At 41.5% G+C, this 12,354-nt stretch overlaps 1 protein-coding gene across 1 annotated transcript in view; it reads right to left on the bottom strand.

Moving 5' to 3' along the window:
- MCPH1 (microcephalin 1) overlaps nt 1-6,046 on the bottom strand; it is a 132,419-nt gene extending 126,373 nt beyond the window's left edge. The window contains 3 exon segments of the mRNA XM_074895734.1: nt 1,338-1,456; nt 3,672-3,763; nt 5,944-6,046. Of these exon segments, the coding sequence (XP_074751835.1) occupies nt 1,338-1,456; nt 3,672-3,763; nt 5,944-5,962 (230 nt within the window). The 5' untranslated portion in view covers nt 5,963-6,046.
- Between the last annotated feature and the right edge of the window lie 6,308 nt (nt 6,047-12,354).

Raw genomic sequence — 12,354 nt, 5'->3', positions numbered from 1 at the left:
GACTGTAGTTTCAGGATTTTTGCTTCTCTGGGATCACTAGCCAGGACCAGGCTGAGCATTGGTTGGCAGGTGGTGAGCAATCGCATTGTGCGTTTGTCATTTGTATTTTCTGTTGTTATTTGTTGCTATTATCATTATGATTATGTTATTTCAATTATTTAATTGTTTTTATCTCAAACTACAAGTCCCCTTACCTTTACCACTTCAGTTCTCCCCCTCATTTTCCTGGGTAGGGGAGGATGCAAGAGCAGCTGCATGGTGTTTGGCTGCTGACTGGGTTTAAACCACAACAGGTATTTATACACTTAGCCATCAGATCGCACCATGTCACAGAGATATATTCACATAAAGAAAATTTTGCTACACTCTTATTTCTGAGTACTTAAGGTATTTTTTCCTCAGTGTTAAAGCTGGCTGCATTGTGCAGCTATAACTTCTGTATCTGATATTCTTGAAAAAAAGAAAAATCCTACTTCTGCAGAACTGTGTGAATATTTTTGGCTAATGGACTTGCATCACAAGTTCTGCATTGTACTGGCCTACAGTTAAGTGGCTGCAGAGCTCAGTTCCACCCCCCTCTTTATTTTTGCACTTAGACTTCTATCTCTTCTTGCATATTACAACTAGTATAGGAAAGCACCTCTTGAGCTATATTCTAATTTTCATCACAGCAATTTATTGATTGGAGTGTTTGAGGAGAACACATTCTTAAACACTGTAAGATTTCAGATGAAGTCTAAGAACACTAAGTTAAGCCTTACAACCACTTTATAAACTCAGAAGCAGTTGTGGACTAGCAAATTCTCACTGACTGGCTGCAGAGCTGAAATTTGATTTTTTTTTTTTTAAATTTAATTTCTTCCATACAGTAGTTGCAAATCTTCAAGCAGTCCTGCTCTGAACCTGCCAAATGCCTTAAAAGCCAGACTACATATGGATCTTTCTTGCTAGGAGATACTCTGTTTACAGCATTTAAGTACAGGAACAGTACAATGTCCCTGATGAAACGTGCTTTTTCATATGAAAACGGAAGAATTGCATTCAACATAAATATCTGGTCTTCACTGCCTGTGTATGCCATCTGAAAACAAAGGAGTGGAACACTGAATGATTAACACATACTACAGAACTACTTCCAACATATTCATTTTTCATTACCTTTTTATGCAAGTAACATGCTTTATAATAGGAACAATCTCATAGAAAAGTTATTTACTTATAGATTTATCACTATTTCAACTACATTAAAAAACAGGTACTGTATTTAAGTTTTAAAATAAAACACTAGGATCTTATGTCTGGAATGGGTCACATTTGTTATATTCAAGAGTACTCACTTTTCCACCCAAAGTACAGAAACTATTTTTACACCCATCTTCTGTGCCTTTCTCCATGTAGCCAAATGTCCGTCCTTGAAGACTACATGGGTCACATGCTTGTTCAAAGTTTTTGAAACCTGCAGAAGTACAGAGAACTCAACGTTAAAGTCTGATAATCAGAAAATGCTAATGAAACTAGCTAGTGTAGTCTGTTTTTAATGTGTAAACTATTAGCATAAAACTTATTCTAAACATGTGAAGGACTCTTTTGATCTTTCCCATCTTCACAGGAAGCCTCAAGCAATGAAAACTCAAGTCTCATTAGTCAAGGCAATGCAATGCATGCTAGAGGGCTAGACTACCCTTTTGTTTTCAAACTTCTCTCTAGGTTACCATTTTCACCCCGCCCCCCAGCTGTATCACTAATCTTTCATTTTTATTTTTGTAGCCCAACATCATCTCATATAACAGAGAGTACAGAAAGTAGTCGCCATTATCCAAAGAAATGTCAAATTACACTTTTACTTAGCAAAGAATTCCCATGCTTAAAGAATACAGTTAACCTCATCCTTTAAACTAATTCTCATCAATAAAGATCACTTAGTTTTCAGGGAAGGCTGAAACTACTACCAAGAAAAAAATTTATATGGGAACACTTTAAAAAGTGAGAAATGCAAAAAACTTAAGTCAGTACAGCTACCATCCTACCTGACATTTTTATTTTGTCATACAACTGATCAAATCTTCAGTTATCAGCCTCTATGGGCAATTAAACAATAACCTTTTAAGCTCTAGATACCCCATTCATTACAAAGTTTCCTTTTGTGGAGACTAAACATCCTACATATAAAACTCTTTGATCAGTTGTTGCAATTGCTGACATGAGATCATTACAATTCATATTTTACAGCAGCATCTTCTCAGCACAGCCAAATGGAAATAGCTGTGTAGCTTCCTGTTGCAGTCTCAATTGCATCACTATACTTGGCTCCTATCATGATTGATCTATATTTGGCTTTAAGAAAACTATTCAGCTTTTCCAAAAAGTTCTGGTGGCAAGCTGATTTATTGCTTCTTGGAAGATAAAAACCCCATGATACTTAAGTATCTAGTTATACAAGACCAAAGAATCTCTTCTGGAGTAAGTTATGACTCCAGATATAATACCATAAGCGAATAAGCAATTGTCTGGCTCACAACCTATGCCCTAAGGAGACAAATGCTTAATGTAGCTTTGCCTCCAAATTATGGAGGAGCACCACCTTACACCTCCTTCTCACCTCTCCTGTCTCCTCTCTTACCCTGGATGTTCTCTGCTGCTCACCTGACCTTAGCTTGCTGAATCAGCTCAACCCAGTAAAAGGGAAGGGGATCTGCTAAATAGGCTCATCAGTATCGTGTGCCTATATCTTTCACTATATCCAGTTACGTTTTGATCAACTCGAATTTTGAGGTCTCATGCTGTCATATTTTCTATGCAAAAACCCTAATATCAGAATTCCATAGTTCTGATAGTACAGCACAAAAGCATCAGAAATATATTTTACTCAAGTTATTCATTGACTTGTATCTGATTTTATAATAAAACCAGTTATTCTACTGTTCTGTCATGCTCTCAGCTAAATTCGTACAGAAAGAGAGGCTTTGGGGAGATTAGCAAAATTTTCTGAATTACAGTAAAATATACCTACCCACTTAAAAAGCATGAGGAGTTCACACAACTTATTTAGAGCATGATGCGAGCTGTAAAACTCTCCATTAACTGGTTATAACACATGAGAAGGGAAGATGCCAGTTCGTCTTTGGTCTCTGAAATTTTACAGCTGGCAATTAAAAGTATTTTGCACCTACAAGTCAGCTATACTTGATACAGGAAAAAAAAAAATCAGATACATTTTTACTAGCACTTCCTGCAGTTGAATCACATTTGTAGGAGAGTGCACAGCAGAGTAAAATGTCATGGTACTTGGGGTTAGGAAATATTGTAGTAACAACAGAGCAGCTGCCTAGAAGTTAAAGAAAACAAACAACATAAGGTACATACTTGTAAACCACAGGTTTTCAACACTAAGACTTGGTTTGCCCACAGTATGTGGCAAGCCCAATACTTCACAACAAATGCATACTATCATTAATATACAGAGGCTTACAGACACAGGAAGGCTTTAAAATCACTTCCCATATGTCACTAGTAAGAATTTTACAGCACATTTGTCTGTTCTCGGGTCTGTGATTACCATTCTTCCTGCACTTCAAAAACTCGTATTACAAAGAAATAACATAATAAACAGAACATGCAAGCTCATTTGTAATTAATAGCTTTCCTACTCTATTTCAAAATAGTTTCCTTACTTTTGCTCCCATATCAAGAAGTTGCTGTTCAAAGGTTTTTGAGTAATTTTCTGTTCTGTTAGATGACCAAACATCTACAAATGCGAAAATACCTGGATCAGAAGAGAAAAAACAAACAGCTAATTAAGTATATACTATGGTAAAACAGGTAAAACTTGCCTTTCCAAGAAAATTTTGCATCTATACATATTGCATTCAGTATCAAATATAGCTTTTAATAAATTGAGTATCAGATACTAGCAGCAGAATGGTCTTTTTAGAGTATTTCTGTCCCTTAAATTAAGTTGTAATGGAACAAACTTAGAAATTTGACACTAGACACACAACTTTTCACTTTGTTTATTTAAAGCACACTACCAGCTTAACAAGCAATGCCATATCTTTATGTGACTGCTTATCCTTAGAATTATTTAATCACTACTAGTTTTCAGGGTAATAAAAAACTTTAAGACAAGCTAATGTAACACAAGTTACACACATAATGAAATAAACACAGTAGAATTATTCGTTGCCCAAACCGCCAGAAGACTGCAGAAATATTACTTCACAATTTCCAAATGATTTTAAATTCCACTTTATTTATACTGAAACACCCCAAATTAAGTACATATCACAGGGGCCAATACAATTTCATGTCAGTTGCTTTACATAGCTTTAGGTATATTGCATTTAATTAGCTTCCTTTATCAACTAGATTAATAATTTCTTCAAGGACCGCAATCAGCCCTGGTTGAGAAAGCCTTTAAACAAGTGAACACAGACATATTGACATGGGGGAATAAGCAAACAAACTCCTAACAATCCCCTCATTAATTTTACTTAGGACAGGCACTGAAGTGACCTAACGGCTCCACCGGTCATGCCCGTTTCCCATTCTGAATGGCACAACAGGGATGTTCCAGAAAACTGTCACCAAAACCAACTTTATACAAACTGCAGGCCTGACAACTCTCAGAACTCATGAATAAAACTGAAAGAGTCAATTTAAAAGGGTCATCCTTGGCAAACATTGCTTAATTATCTTGGTTACTATGTATGTTCTTCTGATCCATTTTTATGTACTGTCATGTATTCTTTCTAAATGGAAACCAGAATAATGATCAAACAGTAGAAGTATTTTATAAAGAGCAACATATTCTTTATGATTATTAGAAACACTTCTAACATACAACAGAAGTGTGGAACATAAAACACCTTGTTACCCAAATCACAGGGAAAAATATTATCAGTACTATGACTTCAGATATACATGGGAAATTAAGACGTGTACTCCAAAGCATTTTTAACTGTGTTCATTTTACTACTGGACCAGGGCCGCTTCTCCCAGAGTTGCATTTTATCTCGATTGCTCTGTGGTAAAAAAACTGCACCTGAAAAAACGACTTCCTCTTACATCAAATATTTTAGAACCTTCATAGCTACAAATTCTCCTAGAAAAACAGGCTAGAGCATTGCAGTGAGGGTCAAACAAAGGAAGATTACTTCAAAGGTACATTTATTTACCTGCAGTAGGATCAAAGGTGTATTTTACAATAATTACCCAATTTTAGCTAATCAAAGATACTCCAACAGAAGACAAGGCACTCTGTAGCTTTTGTACAGTCAATGGAAAAGAAAACAAGGAAGGGCTGGAAGCTTTGCCTGAACTAGAAGAGCTGAGTAGAGCTTGGTTCTCATAACGGCAACTTATGCTAGAATGTCTCAGAGAAGGCGACAACAGCGAGGAAAAACAGGCGTCAGAGGGCAACCTAGCGAGGCAGAAATTGAGAAAGATGCAGAAGAAACCAGACCAAGCGAGGCCATGCCTGACCAGAACAGGAAGAGCCAGTCTGGCACCGATGCGTGGCGGCAGCAGCGCGGGCCAGTGCTGTACCGGCAGCCACCCCAAGGGGCACTCGCTCCCTCCCCGGCCTGAGGGAGCCCGCCAGGCCCGCCCGCCGCAGCGGGTACGCGCCCCGGCCGGCCTTGCCACCGGGCACAGCCCGCGTCCCAGGCGGCCCCGCCGCAGGCTTCGGGCGGAGTCGCGATCAGTCAGAGCCGCGCCGGCGCCCGCGGGAGGGCGTCCCACCCGCGAGGGGAACCACGCCACGAGGTCGAGCTAAAGACTGGCTCGCCAGGCCCGGCCGCTCTCCGCCGGCAGCCCTGCCGGGAACCACCGGAGAAAGGGCCGCAAGGAGACGCCGTGCCGTGCCGGGACGGCGCGGCCCGGCAGCCCCCCTGAGCCGCACCGGGACAGGCGCGGCGCGGCCCTGCCCGGCTGCCGAGCCGGTACCTGTCAGGACGGGCTCCATTAGCGGCGCGGCGCAACACCCTCAGGCTCCGGTACCCGCCACCTTTTAAACCGCCTCCGCGCGCGGCGCCCGGCCCGCGCCGCGCCTGCGCCCGGCCGAGGCGGGGGCGGGGCGGGGGGCGGGGCCTGTCTGGCCTGGGGGGCGGCGCTCGAACGGCGCCGGCCTCGTGGGTGTGGCAGCCGGGCGCGTGCGGCCGCTGTGGCGCCCCGAAGGCGTCCGGCAGCGCGCGGGCCGTGCGGGCGGCCCCTGCCGAGCGCCGCGCCGGGCGGGCCGCGGCAGCGCCAGACGCTGCTGGAAACGCGGCTTTGAAGAGCCGAGCGACAGGTGAGGTGTTTGTGTCCGTGTTCACCGTGAGGAGTCCTCAGGAGGCTTCTCTGAAGAATTTTGCTCTGTGGGAAGGTGCATCCACCAACCGGTGTCCTCCGGTGGCTCAGACTGCAGTGTCTGAAGTGAAAAAAATAACAGAGAAGGCCAACAAAATGGGGATTAGCAAATGGACTCTGCCAGATGGTATTTACCAAAGCATCCAAAATTACTTAAATGCAACTGTACTATGAATTATAGTAAGCTCACCCATATGTGAAATGGCTTTGGTGCCAGAAGGCTGGAGTATAGCAAATGTGATACCAGGGGGAAGTAAGAGAGAGAAAACCTGATGTTTTCCCCAGGAAAAACTGATAAAAATTATAATAAAATCATGGAATTTAAGAGTATAAGAAGATTTACAAGGAGAAAGAAGCACATCTTTTTTGAAGGAAAATAGCTCACGCAGATCGGAAGCACAGACATTGCTATATAGTTGTATAAATCGGTGCTGTTCTGAAATCTTCAATGTGCAATCCTTGTTTCTTCCTCTGAGAAATAACACAGCAGCAACAGAAAAACAATAGAGGTGCAAAACAAGGATACTGCATGATTTCCGTATGAAAAGTAGCTATTTAGATAAAGATGCACCAGCCTGGAGAAGGAATCATAGAATCATAGAACGGTTTGGGTTGGAAGGGACCTTAAAGATCATCCAGTTCCAACCCCCCTGCCATGGGCAGGGACACCTTCCACTAGCCCAGGTTGCTCAAAGCCCCGTCCAACCTGGCCTTGAACACTGCCAGGGAGGGGGCAGCCACAGCTTCTCTGGGAAACCTGTGCCAGTGTCTCACCACCCTCACAGGGAAGAACTTATATCTAATCTAAATCTAACCTCTTTCAGTTTAAAGCCATCAACCCTTGTCCTATCACTACAGGCCCTTGTAAAAAGTCCCTCTGGCTTTCTTGTAGGCCCCCTTTAGGTACTGGAAGGCCACTATAAGGTCTCACTGGAGCCTTTTCTTCTCCAGGCTGAACAGCCCCAACTCTCTCATCCTGTGCTCATAGGGGAGGTGCTCCAGCCCCCTGATGATCATCATGGTCTCCTCTGCACCTGCTCAAGCAGGTCTATGTTCTTCTTATATTGGGGGCCTCAGAGCTGCACACAATACTCCGGGTGGGGTCTCATGAGAACAGGGTAGATGAGGAGAATCACCTCCCTTGACCTGCTGGCCACACTTCTCTTGATGCAGCTCAGGATACAGTTGGCTTTCTGGGCTGCAAGCGCACATCATTGTCTCATAGTCAGTTTTCCATCCACTAATACCCCCAAGTCCTTCTTTGCAGGGCTGCTCTCAATCCACCCACTGCCCAGCCTGTATTTGTGCTTGGGATTGCCCTGACCCATGTGCAGGACCTTGCACTTGGCTTTGCTGAACTTCATGAGGTTTGTGTGGGCCCATCTCTGAAGCTTGTCAAGGTCCCTCTGGATGGCATCCCTTCCCTCCAGCATGTCGACTGCATCATACAGCTTGGTGTCATCAGCAAACTTGCTGAGGGCACACTCAATCCCACTGTCCATGTCACCAACAAAGATGTTAAACAGCGCTGGGCCCAGTTCTGACCCCTGAGGAATGCCACTTGTCACTGCTGCCCACATGGACATCAAGCAGCTGACTGCAACTCTTTGAGTGCAACCATCCAGCAAATTCCTTATCTACTGAGTGGTCCATCTGTCAAATCCATGTCTCTCCAACTTAGAGACAGGAGTGTTGTGTGGGACAGTGTCAAATGCTTTGCACAAATCCAGGTAGATGACATAAGTTGCTCTTCCCTTATCCACCAACACTGTAACCCCATTGTAGAATAGCAGAAGGTGGATGTGCTCGAAGTGTTTAACATCATGAGTGCATGGAGAAGGTGAATGCAGAGTGGTGTGTTCCCAGTGAGAACTAGTGGGCACCAAATGAAACTAGCAGATGAGGTCTTCTTGGAAGACTTCCACATTGTGCCTCACCAGTCTGTGGAAATGTGTTCAGAGTACTGGCAAATGACGTGCTTTCTAAAAGCAAATTCAGCAAATTTGTGAAGTCCATCTTAGGGCCATCAAAAATGTATAAAACCAGTTCTACTTCAGTAAAGCCCTGAACTACAGATTGCTGGACTTTCAGAAGGTATAGTGAACACTCTGGGTTTTTCTTTCATTCTTTCTTTAGTCATCTCCCACTGGAGAGATAGTGCTGACCTAAAAAGGCTTTGGTGTGGTCCATTATGCTTGTTCTTACTTTCACAGACAGGCTGAAAACTTAAATCTTAGCCCCTAGGAGTCTACCAAGGAGATGGTTATATTAGTTTAATTTAAGATATCTAGTATATAGTATTTTAGCATTGACACAGTTTGTTTAATTTCTAGGGCATTAATATGACACTAGATCTATGGCATGTGTTGAGCACAAGCTCTTGGGTCCTCCGTCTTCTGAACTTGTGACAGACTTCCTTTTGCTTATGTTTTTAAATGTGAATATAATGACCGGTTAATCTACATATGTATGTATGCATTTAGTTATTCTTTATACTTCTATATTACTATGTTACACAGCTCCTTGCTAAGCAATAATGAAATATTTTTACAGAGGTTCGCAACCGTGACTCAAGGAAAAGGGAGTCTAGTCTTAATGCCGTGTCTATGAGCATTGCTCTGAAGGCAATTCCAGAAGCGGAGGTAGGGGAGACTTAAATGTATGCTGTCAGACAGATTTGGTTCTCAGCACTGTTGGAGATAGATAGCCTCCTGCTCGGTGAGAGCTTTGTCATGTATGGGGATATAGAAATGATAACATTGAAGAGGCAGCATTTAACCCCTGAAAGTCTGGCCCTGATGAAATGAATTGGAGTCTTGTCACTGAGTTAGTGCTTCCTTAGATTCGGAAGCATTTCCAAATTAGTGATTAACTTTATGATTAGAATAAGTAGCTGTGAGCTTTCAATGGAGTTTGGATGCACACGTAATGAAAGTGGAGTGTTCAGAAAATTAGCAAGCAGATCAAATGCTGTTAAGTATGTGTAAATAACATTAGTTTAAAATTAGGCACACCCACATAGTCTCTTTGGATTGGTACAGGATAGGACACTGTAATGTGAGACAGTTAAAATAGTACCAGCATAAAAAGACAGGTGGTACTATCTTCACCATATCCATGAAAACTACATGTTTTTTTGAATAGTTTCCTGCTGTGTCAATGGGATAATTCAATTCAATCCACATGAGCAACGCTGACACAAACAACAGGGTCCTACAGCCAGTGGCTCTAAGTAAAATCCAGAGAGGGAAATTTCAGCATAATTAAAATCCATCAATCTGTACATATGTGTCCAAGCATAATACTTAATCTATGATACAAGACTGAAGACCTTCAGTAAAAGAATGACAGGCTGTGTTTGAGCCTTTAACTGAAAAGTAGTAGCAGGTTTTATATAGACTAAAGGGAAATATGCTGAAATGTACAATTATACCTGTATGCTTTGCTTGTACACTGAAACAGACAATGAAGAGTAGTAGCTGCAAGAAGCTGATGCAGCCATACCGGAGTAGAGTAGGACTACTCATGAGAACATTGAACTTGGGATACCCACCTTTTTAATTACAGAGACAAATACATACAATACTGAAAGTATCTCATGGTTTTACAGTTAGATCTTAAACTGTTGAAGTTTTTGACCTCACAGTTACTTCAGGCTTTACAAGAACCTCATTCTCAGATGGTGACAAAACCTCACAACTCCACTGGTAGTTAATAGCTGTCTGTTCTTGTGCCAGTTTGGACAAAGAACAGTTTTAATCTTTTGTATTTTCTTTCATTCTTAAATTTCCAAGTGTGAGCCATGAGTCCCATATAAACTTAAAATGTTGGGGTAATGTAAGGAATTGAAAGAAGTGATGCCTCAAACATTCATCAACACAGAAAACCTCAAGGACAAGCTGTGGCGTTTGGATTAGTCTAAGGAATATCACCCAAGGAAACGGGAGTGTATCAAAGGATACACCCCCCACTCCCTTGCAGTTTCATTGACAATCCTTAGATAAGCCTCAGAGGAGGAGACATAGACTGAGAGAAACCAGGTGTTTCCCCTCAAGCACAAGTACCTAAGCCAAATACTTTATGACTCTATGGTGCAAGGCAGACATCATGCTTGCCTTGCTAATGAATTCACACTTTCGACACTGAAGTGGTAACAAGAACTGATAAGAGGTGATCCTCAACTAGAACCTATACCCATGCTCCACCTTTTTCCTCATCTCTGATGGAAATTAATTTGTCGAATACCTGCCCCTCCTCATCTAGTATGCTAATAAGATGAACTTAAAAAGGCAACAGAAACTGCTCTGTGTGCACCCACCACCCAGGATTATCAGACCTGAGACAATGCTGGACCCTTCCCTTCCCTTCCCTTCCCTTCCCTTCCCTTCCCTTCCCTTCCCTTCCCTTCCCTTCCCTTCCCTTCCCTTCCCTTCCCTTCCCTTCCCTTCCCTTCCCTTCCCTTCCCTTCCCTTCCCCTCCCATCTTTCCAATTTCATTGCATTCCCATATTTGAGCTCATCCAATTGTTTCTATATTCCAGTCTGCCTCTGTTTTAATAAAGCCTCTGTTCAAGCCATCTTCAGATTTCATTAGCACACACTTTCTTTATTTCCAAGCTCATAATTAAAATAGTGACAGGATCTTAACTGGATCTAAGACTTAACTGGAGCTACAACTGGGTATTAACTTCTCATTCAGGATCTCTGTTAGAAACTTCAATAGTTCTTCCTCTTCTGTGACTCATCCCTATCTACCTTCCCCACGTAGGACTTTGAACAATCCCCTTTCTTCTTCATATGCAGTAATAACATACATCAAATGGTTTATTAAAGCAACATAGATTTGATTTTTATTGCCTTTGTTTAGAAGACAATTTTCTTATGAAAAAGAGGATTGGTAGTGTGATCTCAGGGATCCTTATTTATGCAATTGACAACTTTTACCCCTTCCCTATGCCATGTGTTGCCCCTTAAGTGCCTTTTCCTTTCTCCTAGCCTGGTTGGCATAAAAATCAGCAGAATTGTTCCTGACCAGTTAGCCCCAGGAAATCATCTTTGGGCCCAGGAGTGTCCACCTCTAATTGGTTAAAATTGAATTTCAATGACACACATTGGAATTACAGGCCAGGAAACCAGCTGAAAGTAGTGCTAATATAGTTCAAAATTGGAACCATACTAGAGAAAGGAAACTCTGACGCTGCCATTCTTCATACGACATAGTAATCTGACACACATGCTGGCAGTAGTTTGTGGTGAACTGTTGTAAATAAGATATAGGAGTCATGCCTCAGTAGTCTCAGAGGTCTAGTCTCATTGATTCTCCACAAGCAGAATGCCTCCTGAGATTGCCAGAAGTGGCTGTTTTTCTGTTCTTCTCCTTTGACTGATGCTTAAAAAGTAAGTTTTAACTTTCCACTTCTGATCCAAAGAAGAATTAAAGCTTTTCTGTTTTGCAGAGTAATTCAATCTAAACAGACGAGGGGAAATTCTTATCTCATATTTTCCCTGTTTATTTTATTATATATTAGTAAAACAAGCAAAGAAAAAAATTAGACCTTTTTTTAATAGCCATTGTGATTAATATTTTGAAAAAAAAGTTGCATAAGCTTGTCAGATGGTATTTATCATTGTCAAAAACCTTTACTGATGGTCTCACTCCTTATTTGTGTCTGATGGAATGTAGAAAAAATTATGAGGGACATTTATTTCTTGTCACAAAGAAAGGGTAATATTATGGATCATGTAGTCCTACAAAATTGTTAAATATTCTCATCAATGAGATGACTTTGTTAATTTCCTAATGATGATGTCCATGATGCAGTAAATGACATGAAGTGTGAGACTTTCTTCGGGAAAGGAAAAAGCAGGTTTGGGTGTTTTGTTCTGTTTTTTTTTGTTGTTTGTTTGTTTGGTTTTTTTTTTTGTTTTTTTGTTATTTTTTTCTTTCAGCTGAGGCAGTGGAACCAATTTTATTTTCTCTTTCTACATTGTAGTTTAAGAAATCACCCCA

The sequence above is a fragment of the Athene noctua genome, chromosome 1, assembly GCF_965140245.1.
Source record: "Athene noctua chromosome 1, bAthNoc1.hap1.1, whole genome shotgun sequence".
Classification (NCBI taxonomy): Eukaryota; Metazoa; Chordata; class Aves; order Strigiformes; family Strigidae; genus Athene; species Athene noctua.
The sequence above is the reverse complement of the archived record's forward strand: the minus strand, read 5'-3'. Positions and strand labels throughout refer to the sequence as shown.